We start from the raw sequence: 17,451 nt of genomic DNA, 5'->3' as shown, positions 1-17,451 counted from the left end.
CTGTTAAGAAAGTTTTTGCAGCTCCCCGATGCTCCATATACATCTACAAACCTGTTTGTTTTCTCTCTCAACACCAAAGCATGTGAGAAAAGTCCATACCTCTGCTGTTTAACTCTCTCATTGCCATTGAATGCACAGTAGCAATTTCAAAGCCCCCACCCACCCACCCCCAGTGAAACCCGCATGTGTGTGAAATGTTGGTCCTGGTAGTCCTAAAGGCAACTGGATTTCCAGTTCTAAAAGGCAACTGGATTTCCTTGGTTCTTTTCCTTGAAAACATTTTGCTTCTCATCCAAGAAGCGTCTTTGAAGAAGGGTTTTTTCAAGGAAAGGACCCAAGGAAATCCAGTTGCCTTTTGGAAAAGCACCTTTGGGACAACCATGACCTAGGTGATTGAGAATCTCCATAAGCCTTGGTCCTCGTAGTCTCAGAGAGTAAGCTTTTGAATTCCCCACTGCTTCAGGTATGGCAGAAGAACCTTCCTTGTATTGGCCTGCTGTGGTCTGTTCTCCCAAGCTATGTGTCCTGTTGCAAACGGTAGGGTACCAACCAGTTCCCCGTAAAATTGATTCCTTCCTTCCCAAATGAGGCATGGTGGCATGGAGGCAGGACAGGGAGGATCTGCACAGAGCACCAGTTGCACCATGGCAGAGCTCATCCCACATGAGAAATGGTTGGACCTGCATTCTTGTGATCTGGTGTGTTGCAGCTGCATTGGCTGTTTTGCACCCCAACAGCTCTTCCCCCAGAATTATCTTATTTCCCTTCTTTCTTGGCCAGTGAGTAGAGCACCCTTACCCCGCTCACTGCTAGGGACAAAAGAAAATACTTACTTTGTCCTTCTTGTCCTAGGAAAATGTAGCATGAAATAGTCTATACCACCAGCATTTGGAAGTGAAATTTGTGGTATGGAAGCAAATTTATCAGCCAAATGAAAACACAGGATAAGGTTATGGTTCTCTGAGTGTCTGCCCTTTCTGAATTGCAGCCCCTGTTATGGAGTTGTTGTTTTTTTTAATATGTTGGAACATATGCACTAGGATACCGAGGGAAAGCATTGGTTGAATTTTGGTTCATCAGATAGATGCTGTTCCTCCAGACAAGTAAATGTGCTACAGATTTAAGCAATCACATGGACCAAGGGAAAGGAAAACTTTCCAGGGGACACATAGAACTGGAGGAAACAGGAACGGAAAATAAAAAGAAATCAGCAGTGAATGAGTTTTGTTGAAAAATAAATTTATTTAAAGGGCAGGATCCCGGAGAGTTTCATCATAAAAATAAACAGGATCCAAACCCCAGTGCAGAGGTAACTAGAGAGGGACAGATCCCTATCACCTCTGGCTCAGGGACCAAGACCAGTTCAACAAGGAAGAGAAACAGGGAAAAGAAATAATTTCCCAGACCATCTTGTAGGACTTCCTCCATGGGAAAAGAATCCCAACAAAATATCTACTTCAACCAAAAATGTTAAATCCCTGGATTTTTGCCCTGTTCTTTTCACATTATCTCACCAATTCCCTGCTACACTGACACTCTTAGCAACTCAAAGTGCTGCTGAGAAAGAAAGAAATTCTGAATATCAAGACTCCACATGTTCAAGTGAGAAAGGCAAAAAAGACACTTCTGGTTTTGTAGTACGTGTTAGGTACACTCTCTTGCTATAAATTAAATATTCTTGGAATTGGCCATGCAAAATATCCCATTCAGAGCCCAGGAGGGAATCATCATTTTCCCCAGACATACTCCCAATTAAATTTCGAGGCTACAGTCGTATTTCTGTGGTCAAACATAAGCCTGAAAGATGTGAATCCACATTCCCATCGAAGCTTTGCAGAATGACAGATCAAGCTCTTAGCCCTTTTCATCAAGAATGGCCAGGCCGAATTAATGCAGGTTGGCTCCAGCTTTATTTTATTCAAGGCCCATGAGGGTCACCCTATCTTCTTAGTCCCATCTTTTCAAAATCATCTAAAAGCAGCCTCTTGAAAATATAAGACCAAATGCAAGCGGAAAGACTTGCAGAACGTAGACAGCATGTGAACTGGAATGAAATAAAGTCATGGTGCTTTTTATAAACCACAGAACTGAGCAATTTCTCCTGGATTGTACTCTTGTTGCACAGCAATGCTCCACAGCCATGTCCAATTCTCTAGCACCACCACTTTGATTCCATTAAAGAAATGGTACAGCTGACGTACCAGTTACGCGCTGCAGAAAAATACACTTTATAATGGGAGCAAAACCCAGTGTACAATCCAGGGGGAAAATGGCATCGCCTGATTTTTTTTTTTTTTCATGAGGAAACACAAACCTTCATGGGTCTTTAAAATTAATGATACTGTGGTATTAGCTTTTTGGGACGAAAGTTCATTGACATTAAACTTGGTGCCCCTAGTCCATGACAAATAATTAGATTTTACGGTGCTTTAAGGTCCCTGGTAGAGACTGGGGCTTTTTATTTGTCAAGTGAAATGATTTGATCTATAATTTTGTTTTCACTTGATAATTTTATTGCAGAAACTTGGATCTTTGCTGGAAGAGGTCAGACTTCAGTCTTAAACAAGGGGATTGTTTTGAAATTCACTAGATACATATGAGTGAGTCTTGCCTTATTTTCCAAGTTCCTTTTCTACATGGTCTTAAGCGTGCAGGCTGGATGGCTATCTTTTAGGACGGTCATCATGAACAGTATTGAATGGATACATGTCCTGTTAACAATTTCAGGGGAAGTAGAGCTCAACATCCTACTGGCAATGGCATCTGCTCATTCCTGCCTAATAATAACTAATAAAATTAGTGGCAACTTTTCCTATTAAACCTACTCGTTTAGAAAAGTTGGCCAGTTGGCAACTAGAACTTCTGCAGTTTTTAGCCATTATGTAGAAATACGAATTTCTCACAGATAGCTTTTCCCTCTTCTATACCAAAAGCCACCTCCCTTTGAATGTCATCTTGTAAGAGGAGGACAAAGTGCAGCATTTCATGGCTGTAAAAAAAATCTTGTCAGAGAAACACACTCAAACCAATTGTTTGAGAAGTGTGAGGAATGCTAGGTATTGTGCATTTTAGGATTTTACTGGAATGGAAAGAAAATGTACTTTCATGCTCATCTGATCTAGAAAGACAACTCCTGACTTAAATTGGGGGAGTATTTTAAGGATACTGCTGCTTCCCTCTCTCATTTAATATTTTCCCAAGCAGAAACAGTACACAGTTCATTAAAGTACTTCATCTTTTCACCATGAAGAAGCTATGAAAGGACTGATATCTACTGCCTTCACCCAGTTCAATAAAAAAATTTGGAAGCAAACCCATGGATTTCGGTGGACTTAAACATGTAAGTCATGAAAGGTCCCCATTTAAGATTAATTGGTTAGAATATTGTGATTTTGATAGTATTGAACCACAACTATTGTGGTGAGAATACTATCAACTTACAAGTATTTTTATTAATGTTACTTGAAAGACATTAAGCACTTTCAGAGTAAATTATCTAAATTATCTGTTTTCCTTTTTTTGAAGATAAAGGAATACATAGCCCTATGAATCCTGAAGAGTTACTTATGGAAGGAATATAAATATACCTATGTGTGTGCATTATGAATATATATATTTATTTGTTATATATCTCTGTGTGTGTCTATGTGCTTCTCTCTCTCCCTCTCTCTCTCTGTGTTTGTGTGTAAAATGTTTGCAATCTTGTTTAATAGTCCTTTTGCAATTACTCCTTGAACATGCTGCCATAGCAGGGATACCTTTGTTGTTTGTGTCAGGAATAATATATGGCTACAAAATATTGTCTTACTCTAGCACAAAGTTTCTGAAAGCTGCACAAGTTGAAGTGAGGAAAGAAGCCTAGGACCATAGTGCTACTGTTTGGCTCTGTGAGCCACACCCTCCTAAGCCCTATTAGGACTTTAAAACAATTAACCCTGAAGACCAAACTTCAGGACAGAGAGTGCCAAAGCAGCCATTGGTCCTAGATAAGATACTTGTAAAGCTACTTTGCTGGGTGCTCTCAATAAAACTGGGCAAGCCCAATGGCACCTGCATGAGAAAAACAGAGGTTTAATGTGGAAAGCCAATGACTTAAGAAAGCAACCATACCCCAAAGGGTTTAAACATTTGCATCGGCTTCCACATGGCTTGACCATAGGTCAATAATGGCTTACATAACTTATTCATTGTTTGCATATGGTGTACTCAAAGTATAACCACATTTCACTTACAGTTTACAAGAAACAATGTTTGCAATTTTACTGATGGTTTACCCATGGCTTGCATGTAGGAAGGCTAAAATAAAACTGAAAGTTATTGTATGAAAGTATACTGCAGATCCATTACAATACGAATACTTATTCTTGATGTACTAGTGGCATTACATAAATGTGCCACAAAATAACTGTTCATTTTTTTTACACATCAGCTTAAATGCTTTGTGCTCAGCCACAATATAGTCTTCTTTTCCATCTGTTTTGCTGAATATGAGTACAGCATGCATGTGTGTATATGTATGTCTGTATGTATAGTGTATGTGTGTATACTGCATACACACACACACACATATGCTTGCAATATACACATGCATGCTGTGCTCACAGTTTACTCTAAAGCACAATTTACTTATATACAAATTACATATGATTTACACATGATTTGAATGGTAACACCCATGAATTGTACCTGATTGTTTTGCAGATTGCTGTTTACACAAAGTGCCTAATTTATTAAATAAAACTGTAAACCACCTCTGATAAAGCACTTAGATTTCTCCCAGGAGGAGGCAATGTGGAAGTGCAACAAAAATATAATCATCATTATTATTAATGCTACAGAATAGGATGATTAAAAATAAACCATATTTTCTGGCTATAAACATGTGTTTTTGAAGCCTTCCCAAATCCGGTATCTAAAATATTGATTAAATCTTGAATCTCCTACTCAGTTTCATCTCTTTCTCGCCAGAATAAATAAAGTTAGACTTGCTTAATTACCTATGAAATCAGATTCTATCCCATCACTTCAAAATTACAACAGAGCTCCAGTGGGCATAATTGTAACATATCTTTTAAACTTACTTCTACACCAATCCCACAGAAAAGTTGGAGCAGGGAGTGAATTAAAAGCAAGCTGGCATATAGAAGGTGAAATCCTGCTCCTAGCTCATCTCTCTGCACTCAGTTTCCCAGGTAATTTAATTAAAGTTTTACATACTGAATGAGACTTCTGCTAGAGCATAGAAAAATCACTTGGGAGTACAGTACAAATTGTGAGGAGGTAAGCCTGTTAGTTCCAAAAGATATACAGGCACATTCCTCCTTTGCTTTCTTAACTGGGTCCCTTTCCTGCTGCCTATTTGCATCATGACTGATTCATATGCAAGATTTTAACCCACAGATTTTCGGACATTCTAATCTAAACCCCAGTGATCGCTAATTTTAGTGAAGTCATTCTCCAATGATAGATTTTCTCATACCCAGGTTCAGAGTCTGGCCTGACCACCTCATCAAACGTTTGCTTTAATCCTTCTTATTGGTATTAATGTGTTTATCTGCTCTTATAGAGCCCACTTTCATTATCCATATTCTAAGGAACTGCTCAGTAACTGTTAGTATTCCTGGAACGATACCAAGGATTCCAAGGAACACTTTAGGGAACACCCAGGTCTCCACCCTGGAAAAGGCTTCAGACTGGGGTATCTTCTCAATAGTTTGAACTAAGACTTGAGATCTTCAACCATCGCAGTTGGAAATTGCTCTTAAAGAGAACCTGGTCCATCATTATTGACGTTCCATTACAAACTCTACTGGGAATAATTTCAAAACCACATTTCTCCACACTTTTCATTTCAAAATCTGTACACAGGTACATACAAACAATTAGAGAGCCAAATGCTTTCCAACTTCACTTTAAAAGAATCTTCTCTCACTCCCATCCTGTGGTTTAAAAAATAGCTATCAAAATGGACAGATGAAAAGATAAATATAGATCTTAACCATCTCTTTTTCTCTTAATACAACTCTCTTGACAATAGATAAAATTGTGATATATAGATATAGATACTCTGTGAAAAAATATAAGGTGCCAGGAACTCTGATTAGTAATTGGCTGACACCTCTGAAATAGCATATCTTTTGTGGCTTTAACAAATTCTTATGGATAACCTCCAAAAATACCCCACAATAAACTAGTGATGAAATTTTTGTCATCTGAATATATGAGTTCTAATAAACCCACTGACAAAGAGACACAGCCCTTTGCAGAGTCTCTTTATGATGCACTTGAAATAAAATGTGGAACTATAGAAATATACCATTTCCACTGTTTCCATTTAAAAAAAAAAGCTTTTTTGGCTCCAGGAATTGAAGAGATTGTTAAGATGGTGGATTTGTCACTGCTGTTTCCAGGATGACTCAAGAGTTGGAAGAAAACTGGAGAGGTATGTGAGATCAGGATCAATCTGTAATTAACATTTCCCACCATAATAGCTGATGCCTGACATTTCTTCTATGATGACAGAAACGAAACCATAAAAAGCAGTCAAAAATAAAGAGGGTTAAGACTTCCCCTTTGGCCATTTCTGTCATGACCTCTGATCGCCAGGAAATAAATTAAGGAAACCATTCTGCTACCCCTCAAAAAACAGGTCTTGAATTCTGTAAGCAGACTTCATTCTCTGGTCTCCATGTTGACGCATCGGTGACTTTTGACCAATGAGGGGAAATGATCGAAACCTCCCCAGATATATTCTTGGTGTCAGATGGAGAATTTTTCTCCCAAAGAAATATCAGAAACATTCCTACTTCAGCGAGTCAAAAAAAATCATTATCAACAGAGTTTAAACTAAATGCAACTGATGTTGTTGCTTTTGCTGGTCAAATAGAAGATGGCTGACAGTTTATTCCTACTGTGTTGCACAGCAAACACATCCCATTATTTTTTTCCCCTATGAAGCTAAATCAGATACAATAATGACTTATCAGTATTCTTGGAAGAAACATGATCAACAGTGCTTCTTCTTTTCTACTTTGTTCCCCTGCAACCGATGTGAATCGCTATGGCACTCCCACACCTATCCATCCAAGATCAAAGCTGACCAAAATTCCTTATGACTGTATATCCTGCCAAAACAAAAATGGCTTGCATATCAACATGTTGTCCATATTTAGACAAAACAAATAGGACTGGCACTGGTTTCTTTGTATACTCCTAACATGAACCTGGCTGGAAGGATCTACTTCTCTAATAATAACTAAGCTAAAAGTAAGCCAGGAAAAAAAAAAGGTAGAGATGAAGTGAGATACTTGATTTATCTTGCAAAGTGGATGAACATTGGCAGCCTTCTTGACCTTGGACCATCAGATGAACTGTTATTAAAAGTGACTACCACCACAGGGGACAGATAAAGAAAGCCATATTGCCACAACAGTGTCAAATAAGGGCAACCTCTTGGAGAGGAGACCAGATAAAGCTTATATTCTCATTGCCCTCACAGACATATTTGAGGGCTGCCTGAATTTTGCAACAAGAAGCAAGTGCGACACATCAAGTGCTTGATACCAGCAAAACACCATTTGGTTTCAAAGAAAAATTCTGGCAGATCAAAGATTAATGGATGAATCTGCTTGCTATGCCATTTTCATTCTTCAAGCTGACGCGGCTTGAATCATCAAAGGGTTCTTCCAGTTAACGAAGGGACAACATAGCTGTCTAGCTGAAGTAGACCCAAGTGCTTGAAAAAAGACTCAAGCCAGTTCTTTGGCAGGAGTAGAGGATATGGTGATGCAGAGGAAAGATTATGGCTTCTGGGGACCAGGAGAAAGGACTACAGGAGTGGAGAGTCCATCCACACTGAGTGACGGGATGTGAACCTGTGAGCTAGAATTACTGGGAAACTGAAAAGAGAAAGAGGGAAAAGCTTAGGAACTGCCTAATGATTGCGTAGCCTATGAAAAAACAGTTTTGAAAGGGCATGATTTGAAACGTGAGTGTTGAAATACTCCATCTTCTCCCTTCCTTATTCCAAAGCTCCACACATGCATACCACATACACAAACATTGGCTTTCCAACAAAAGCCATTCTTAAAAGTAAAAAAAAAGCAGTAGCCTTGAAGACCTGGCTGTTCTCCCAGGCCTTAAGTTAGGATGACTGGAACCCCTTGTGAGTTTTGTTGTTGGCTAGATTTGACACCCTCCATTCTTCTTTTATCTATTTTCTTTATCTCTTGCTAGTTATATTCTTTTCTAAATATTTTTTTTAATTTTTATAGTATTGCAAACTGCCCAGAGTCATTTCTAAATTAAATTAAATTAATTCAGAACAAAGTTAGGACTATTGGGAGCTGAAACTAATATTTGGTAATCCCACTGTTGAACATATTGTCAAGTTTGTATTGTACATTAGGTCCACGCTTGACTTGATTAAAAATAACATACAAAGAGGTCCATCAAGTTTATTTTAGAATGTTTGTATCCTTCTTGAATTACATTCCAATTGCATGGAAGCTGATATCTGGACCCAAATATGTGGATTGCCCATGTCTTCCCAATAGCTGTAAGATTCATTCAGCATTGGAAAGGTAAGAGCTCCAATTACTCAATTGGTTAGCAAAACTGATATTATTAGTAACTTATGAATACATCAGATCTTGACACAGATCGGCTATGGATGATTATAATGAGATATGACTATATTTTACTGATGTGCTTATGTAAAATGTTTATATATATATATAAGTATCTGGTAAAATATGCCTTATACCAAGAGTCTTCAAACTTGACAAGTTTAAGACTTGTGGACTTCAACTCCTAGAATTCCTGAGCTAACATGACTGGAGGAGGAATTCTAGGAGTTGAAGTCCACAAGTCTTAAAGATGTCAAGTTTGAAGACCCCTGCCATATACCAAAAACATAGCCAAGTTAATTCCCAATTCAAACCAATTCTTTATTCCATACTTGCTAATGAGGCCTGCAAACATCCCTAATATATACAGCTTTCATATGTTCCTTTTATGAGCCAAACTTGACTTTTCTTCCACTCTCTCAGGAAATTATGACTTCAAATCCATACATTATGTGTGACCCCAATCTCAATTTTTACCTTCCCCTCACAGACACCCTTTCTCTCCCCTCACAGATAATGTATATTTCAAACCATACCTGGAAGGAAAGCTTGGCTGGGCTACGTGGTGCAATGGGGCTCAGGGTACTCCAGAAATGGATGGTGGGTGGCAAGGAACTTGGGGTGAGCAGTACTGGAGTCTGCAAAGAAGATCAGAATAAAACAACAAGGATATTTAAAAAAAAAGAAAAGTAGCAATACCCCAATTTTTCAAAACAGCCACTTATTCCATTGGCCAATTTTTCCAAGTTTGGTTCTCAGGAAGAAGACAAGGAAAGAAATTGAAGGAAAGAGTTGGAACTCTTCCCTTGCAAATATTCTCATATTTTTACAGGTGTTAAGAGACATTTTCCTTTTCTGCATACAGAGAAGCATCAGTGCTGTGTATCAGCTTTCTACTTTGGTCTTTATCATGATTTATTATTGAAAAGACATACTTTTTAAAATTATGCATTATTATTTCACAGACATAACCATTGTTTGATAGACATTACCACTTGCAGGCTTATCATTCAGCTGCAAGCTATTTTTGGAACTTGGCAAACCATTTTTCCAATCTCCACCTCAGCAGGTAAGGTATGTACAATTGTCAGTAGACATCAACTTTCAAAAGTCACCAATACTAAATGAAGTTGGGATTTTCTAATCATAATGGCCATTTAAAAAGCCTCTTCAGAAACATCTAGGTAAAAGTATCAGTGAAAGGACTTAATCAATAGTGTCAGACCATAAAACTATAATTTTTTACCTATCAGAGACTCCTTTCTCATATCCAGAATATCTCCTCAGATTTCTCTTGTGTCTGGTCTAGTAAGTTAAAAAAATCAATTGCTGCTATTCAGGGAGCAGAACTGATCCTGAAGGCCCTAGTTGTCCTACTGTATGGGTATAGCTCTTAGATATTGATGATGATGATGAAATAAAAATAAAAATAATAATCTTGAAAGAAATTTTAAGCAATCTATTCAAATCAGGCTTGCCCCCTGCAGTTTGGAAAGCACCTCCAGGTTCTATCCCAGGTTTGGGGAACAGCTTAAAACTCAGCAGAACGTATGTTAAAACAAGAGAATGTCACACTGCATATACATTTCATGCATGCTGGCTTGCCAGATTGCAGAGAAGCTTGCAGAGAAGAACATGAACGTGTCTGGGGATAAAAATGGGTTTTGACTGCCCATGTTAAACTATTCCCAAACTTTCCTTTCAGCAGGCAAAACTATGAGTATCAGCAGGCAATACTAATATACTGTAAGTATCTTGTGTATTGTGTGAATGCCTTGATTAGTTGTAGAGATCAATATTTTTGTATTCATGGAGTAACCACATTTTTTTTATTTTCTAATTTTTAAGTTTTTTACACCAATCCAATCCACCGAACCTGTAAATGGATTATAACAGTTCACCCAAAACTGGCCTGACAGAATTTACTTGTGATATGTGGTCAACAGCACATAGAAGATTGCCACTTGGCATGTAAGAGAAGTAAATGGTAAAAAGTGTTATGAAGTGAATGAAAGAAAAACTGATACACTTTTTGTATGAAAACAAAGAGAAATGGGAAAGATGTAATAGAGATGAATGAAGGTGATCTGGACTTGCGGAGTGGAGTTGCTGCATACATGGAGGTATATGCTTAATTATGAACAAAATGGCTAAAGTGTACATCCAGAAGAATGCATTGATGCCTTTTAGACTCTTTCGGAGATCTGTGAAAACAGGAATTCACAATCCTCCACTGATTTGAAAATCAATAGGAAATGCAAACTCAGAAAGCTCAAACTGCCCAAGGAGCTGCTGATACAGTTCTGCAGAGGAATTATTGAGCCTGTCATCTGCACCTCTATAACTGTCTGGTTTGGTTCTGCAACCCAACAGGACAGACACAGACTTCAGAGGATAATTAGGACTGCAGAAAAAGCAATTACTACCAACCTGCCTTCAATCGAGGACCTGTATACTACACGAGTCAAAAAGAGAGCTGTGAAAATATTTACAGACCCCTCACATCCTGGACATAAACTGTTTCAACTCCTGTCCTCAAAACGACGTTACAGAGCACTGCATACCAGAACAATTAGACACAAGAACAGTTTTTTCCCAAAAGCCATCACTCTGCTAAACAAATAATTCCCTCAACACTGTCCAACTATTTACAAAATCTGCACTATTACTATTAATCTTCTCATCACTCCTTATCACCCATCCCCTCCCACTTGTGACTGTATGACTGCAACTTTGTTGCTTGTATCCTTACGATTTATATTGACTGTTTCCTAGTATGATTTGATTGCTTATTGTACCCTATGACTATCATTAAGTGTTGTACCTTATGATTCTTGACAAATGTGTCTTTTCTTTTATGTATTCTGAGAGTATTTGCACCAAGACAAATTCCTTGTGTGTCCAACCACACTTGGCCAATAAAGAATTCTATTCTATTCTATTCTATTCTATTCTATTCTATTCTATTCTATTCTATTCTATTCTATTCTATTCTATTCATCAGGGATGCATTTGGAGAAAATTGTGCAACATTCTGAATGGATGTGATGGGAGGAATTATTCTGAGTGGGACATGGATGTGTGGATAGATAGAAATAAAATGAGAGTACAGAATGTGATTGGGCTGTTAGGAGACCCAGGAATAAATAAGAAAAATAACTAGTGAGTATCTCTTCAAAAGACATATGAAGTATTGTAACTATCATGGAAAAGGAATAAATAAAAAAAACCCGATGAAAAACTAAGACAGTGACCATTATTAAGAGTAGATCTTGGGGGAAATGTACATGGAAGGAAACAAAGCCAGTAAAAGAACAATTGCAGGAAATGTAAACGATATGAAAAAAAATGTATTAAAAATATTAGCTTAGCCTCCCAGCAGAACAAATGGACAAGGAACATGAGGAAAGAGGGCATGAGAACCGCATGGAAGAGAGAGAGAAAAAGTTGCAATTACAAAGTGTATAGAAGGGAAAGTATGAAAAAAAAGATGCTTGGTGGAGTTATGAACTGAAAGAGGCTGGGTAAGAGAAATTGTTCAGAGAATTATTGTGGCAAAAATGGGATGAAATAAAGAAGTACAGTATAGAGTATAATATGCAGAGGGAGTAAAAGATAATTGCAAAAATTAAAAGCTTGTGTTTTCTTTTTAAAAAAAACAACCTGTCCAACTGACAGGCTGCACGAGATGGAACCAGAGAAAACTGTTCCAACATGCCTAGGGTTCAGCCTGCACTGCTTCTCATATGCAACCTGTTTCCTACTACTACGGCAATGAGTTACCACTTGGGGAACTTGAAAAGTAACTCAAGTTACCAATCAATGCACATCTTAAGGAAAGTGATTGCAGTCCCCGTCCCCCCCCTTTTCAGGTACATAATGCTGGCTAGAAGAAAAAACAAAATCAGAGAATGGATCAATTGATGCCTTTAAACTGTCCCACATTAAAGCTGTAAGGACAGCACCATTTGCTGGCACCAAATGCAATTTTGTCGACATGCTGGCACAAGAGTGCAATTTTGTCAACATACGCTTTGCTAATTTAGGAGGAATGCACATGAAACATGAGGATTCAGGTTTTTGCTGTTGGGCAGAGATCCTTGATAAATATATGAACATGAGAAAGTCTAATTCAAATGTATTAATTGAGGGAAAGTGTAAGATAAATAAGTGCCAAGTATGGAATGTTTTCCATGAATGTGGAATTGAAAGAAGGTTGCTGAATGCCACAGGAGTGGTGTACAAGTAAAATATATTAAATGCTTCCTGAATCATTCAACACCAAGAACAGAGCAAGAGAATATCTGATATTGTACCTAGAACCACTGGCGGGGTGGTGGGAGGGAAAGTGGGTCAGAAATGAAGTAAGTTAATAAATAAGGGTTGTGGTGGTATTAGAGATGCGCTATCAGAGAAATGAATATGCATGTCTTTGTGTGTAGACAATCCCATTTGCTGGCTGAGAAACCGAAAAATTTGCAGTTACGTTACATAGCATGTGATGTAGGGGCAATGGAATAAACATATGCAATTAATACATAAAGGGCAAAAAGAGCAACTAGATAAATGCATATTTAGTGAATGTTTATCAATATGAGGAAATGGCTGTAAATTTTTAAGATATGCCCATCCTGTTGGAAAAGTAATGATAAATATATGGTCATTTGCAAGAAATGAATGCTTATCAAAAGAAGTGAACATGGCTATGTACAAAAGCATGATTCTGCACACTCTATTATATGAGTGTTGGAAATGTCAGAAGAAGTACTTTGAGTGCAGTGGAAAATAAGATACAAAAGAAGCGTGAAAGTGTACAATGTTATTGCAATTGAATTTGGAAAACGAACATGTAAAAACATTGTATGATTCAGTGGGTAAGGAATTTTGCATATACTGTGATGCTTGAACAATGAGAAAATTATGTGGATGAAGGGTTTAAAATTTACATTAAATTATAATCTAAAAGAGAATTTCTATAAGATGATGTATCATTGGTATTTAACACCAGGTAAGTTATCTAAGATGTACAAAGGCATGTCAAATGAATGTTGGAAGTGTAAAAATAAAGAAGGGATTTTTTTATTATCTATGGTGGGCATGTGATAAAGCAAAAAAAAATGTAGAGTATGATTCATATTTTAATACAGAAAATTCTGAAAACTGAGATAAAAATGAATAAAGAACTTTTCCTCTTCGTTTGAGGAAAAAAGAACTGAAGAAAAAATTTGGAGCTTTGTATATATGTTGACAGCAGCAAAACTATTGTATGCACAAAAATGGAAGGACACTTTGATTCGTATCGTGGAAGAATGGTTGCAGAAGTTGATGGAGTTGGCTGAAATGGCAAAACTGATTACTTTGATTACAGAAAAGAACATAAGTACTTTTGTTTCCACATGGAAACCACTTCTGAACTTGATGTAGAAAAGAATGAAACTCTGACTTGGGGTTTTACAAATCAGATTGATAGATCTTTATAGAAATGACTTGTTCATACTATTAGGGAAAAACAAAAAGCTGTGATTTGTTGTTAATGCCTTATTTTACTACAACAGAGAAAGTCGGAAGTCGATGCTTCTTTTTCTCCTCCCCACCCCCCATCTTTTCTCACTTCTCTTCTCCTTTCCCCTCCCCCGTCACTGCTCTTCTACTTACTTTTGTATTTTGTATTTTATAATACTCTATAATAACTTTTAAAAAAAATGTTTTTTAAGAAAAGGGAATGGACGAGTGATGAAAGGATATATGAGGAAAGCAAAAGTAAGTGCCTTTGTTAAAGAAGTACAACGAGGCGAGTTGTTCACATAGAGAGTATGAATCAGCTACATTAATGTGCTTTCCTACAATTCTTGAATTGGAAGTACGTTGACATGTTTCCTTCAAAGCCTACATGCAGTTTAATGTGAGGTTGTTTTAGGGGAATGATTGGTGGGTTCCCTGCTATCCTTCTTCACCCACCCAGTATTGTCTATCAATGGTAAAACTAACCATCAATCACTTTTCTCAACATGTAGCAGGGTAAGGTAGGATAAGGTATTCATTTTTATGATTTGTATTATTTCTGTTTGTTCACTGAGCGTTTACCATGGCAAGCTGAATCACCCAGGAAGTGGGCTTTTTCTTTCCTTAAGGGGGATGGAATTCATGTAATTTTTTAAAAAAGTTTTTGCCACGGGAATAGCGCTCTCTTAATTTCTGAGAGGAGACCGATATTCTCATGGCAATTTCAATAGAAAAACACATCTTCCTCAGTTTGGTGTGCCTCTCTAAGCAGCTAGGTAATTTAAATAACTAGGCCAAACCACGCATTATACGCCAAGCACTAGCCATGAAGCGGGTTGCAGACAGACAGTTAGTTCTATGTATGGTGGTGATGATAGGAGAGAGAAACTGTAGAGCTGTGTAGAGAACGTTACAGAAAGGGGAGTGGAGGCATTTTGATAGGCAGGTGGGATTAAGAGCGATGTGTCCAAGCGATGTTTCCTCTTGACTGGATCAAGAGGAAAGGGAAATCTGAGAGTCAGGGCAAGAGAGAACTGATGCGGTTCTCAAAACGAGAAAGATGAGAAGTTTAAAGCACAAAAAAGACAATGTACGAATCAAGGCATGGATGTGGTGGAAGCAAGGTTACAGTGTAAGGAAAGAACAGTAAGAAGGGGTGTAGTGAATGGATGGAGCAGTTTGGCGCAGTAGTTATCGGGGTAGAAAACAAGAGACTATGAGTTTTAATCCTGCCTTAGATAAAAAAATGCCAGTTGAGTGACCTTGAGCCACTTTCAACTCTAGGAGGGAGGCAAAGGCTCACCCACTTCTGAAATCTTGCCAAGAATACTGCAGGACATCTCCAGGCAGTCAGCAGGAGTCACCACTGACTCGAAGGCACCCACCTCCACCCAAAAGTAAATAGCAAATTAGAAATAATTATATGTTTTTTTCTTCTCTGTTATCTCTTGCCTTTAATTCTTTTTATTCATTACTTTATTTTCTGCGACTTAAATGCTACTGCTAATCTCCGCCCAACCCCAAGAAACAGTGTGATAGGTCTGTCTGTTTCTCTGCCTGGCGCTCCAAAGAAAGAGTAAGCATCGCGTTCAAATTAGATGTATCCACTACAAAAAAACAAAAAACCCAGATCCCTTTAACTTTGGAATGGGATCCCCAGTTGCATCCCTAGCTCATGGGAACAGATCAAAATCCTGTAAGACCTGCTGAAAAATATGGTCTCACCAGTGCATGGGAGGAAATAACTGTGGTTGGTGTCAAGGTGCTTCCCGTCCCGCCTGGTGCCAGGAGGCTGTTAACAGCTGCGTTCACTTTCTCTTGAGTTGGCAATGAAGGAAGCTCCAAGACTTTAGGCTTCTTCCCCTTCTGTGGCTGTCCCTCAAGAGAAACAGACACCAGGCTGGGAGATAACTGGCCTTCCTTCTTCAGTAGCCTATCTCCGTCTTGTTGCAGGTCGGCCTCCATAGATTCCTTCTCCGGAGAAGACTTCTCAGGAGGAGCTGTCTCTTCCTTCACTCCGCCATCCATTAAAACCATCAGAGCAGCTGCTTCTTCGTCAAGATCCAGGTTCTCCTCCACTTTCACTAGCACCTTCTCATCAAGGTCATGAGTCTCCAATGGAATAGGCTCCACTATGACCTGGATGGAGACAGAAAACGGAACTGATGAAAGTGAGGCTACCAGGGAAGATTTAGGAGATCAAAGAGAGTTTCCTAAACAAAGCAGAACCAGTTTACTTGGTTTGGAAGTTAATTATTGTTTACAGGGGAAGTCCCAAAAATAAACCCCAGAGCCTAACTTTGCTCAAATTATTCATTTGGTACTGTAGAATATTTGTCAGACACAGTTCAACTTTCTTCCAGAGATTTTCTGCTAATAATCAGTCCTTTTGTAAAAAAAAATAAACAAATCAGTACTCACTCTTGGTCTACTGATCTGGGACTAATTTGTTTGCTCTATTTTCCTTAAAACTGAGCTTTCATAAAATGTATCTTGCAGGTTGGTCATAAATTCTCTTTCCTTCAAAACACTGTCAGATTATTTCAAGGTCATCATTAAACTGCTCTCTCCTGGTCATGGTCATGAAACATCTTCTCCTGAGGCATTCGGAAACATATTGTCTCTACAAAACCATTTCCCACAATCTGGTGTCCTTCATATGTGCCAGAAATAAAGTTCCTAAAATTCCAAGTCAGGACAGTCACAGTCTAGATAGGCTGGGGATTCTGGGAATTGCAGTTGCAGTACATCTGGAGGGCACCAGGTTCGGAAAAAGCTTCTGTTAAAGAAAACTGGATCCCAGCAAAAAGCTATTAGCAGGCTGGTTACAATTTTAATGAGAAGCTCTTTTGCTATGTCCAACAGTAGCTAGGTTACCACATCAACCTAAAACACAACATGAATTTTACCATAGTATGAACCAATCAGTGATGGGGTTCAAAAATTTTTACTACTGGTTCTGTGGGCGTGGCTTGGTGGCCATGGCAGGAGGAGGATACTGTAAAATCTCCAGTCAGAGGTGGTATTTGCCAGTTCTCCAAACTACTCAAAATTTCCGCTATTGGTTCTCCAGAACTGGTCAGAACCTGTTGAATACCACCTCTGGAACCAATCGATTTCTAAATCATGATTTACAGTACAGCATAATCTGTGATGCTGCCTCAGAAATGTGCTTAGTCAACACACCAGTTCTAAACACATAATTTAGCACAATATGAGACTGTGGTCATTGATTATATTCTAAATCCAAAGTTATTTTTTACTGTCTAGCTCCTCTCTCTTCTCAGGCTTCTTCTGAACTTCATAAGCTTTTTCTGGCTAT

General features: G+C 38.3%; 1 protein-coding gene across 3 annotated transcripts in view; it reads right to left on the bottom strand.

The window, feature by feature from the left end:
• The window catches only part of ELK1 (ETS transcription factor ELK1), a 36,435-nt gene that overhangs the window by 2,908 nt on the left and 16,076 nt on the right, over positions 1-17,451 (bottom strand). For 2 of the 3 annotated variants that reach the window (XM_026711300.2, XM_087925595.1), the window contains 3 exons: positions 15,855-16,268; positions 9,164-9,265; positions 6,341-7,898 (listed from right to left, as the gene is read on the bottom strand). In XM_026711300.2, the coding sequence (XP_026567085.1) occupies positions 7,800-7,898; positions 9,164-9,265; positions 15,855-16,268 (615 nt within the window). In that variant the 3' untranslated portion in view covers positions 6,341-7,799. Of the gene's footprint in view, positions 1-6,340; positions 7,899-9,163; positions 9,266-15,854; positions 16,269-17,451 lie in introns of those variants that run through there. The other variant, XR_015741959.1, reaches the window with a different exon arrangement.

The sequence above is a fragment of the Pseudonaja textilis genome, chromosome 2, assembly GCF_049901715.1.
Source record: "Pseudonaja textilis isolate UNSWEBS1 chromosome 2, rPseTex1.2, whole genome shotgun sequence".
Taxonomy (NCBI): domain Eukaryota; kingdom Metazoa; phylum Chordata; class Lepidosauria; order Squamata; family Elapidae; genus Pseudonaja; species Pseudonaja textilis.
Note: the sequence above shows the minus strand (reverse complement) of the source record. Positions and strands in the feature narration are given on the sequence as shown.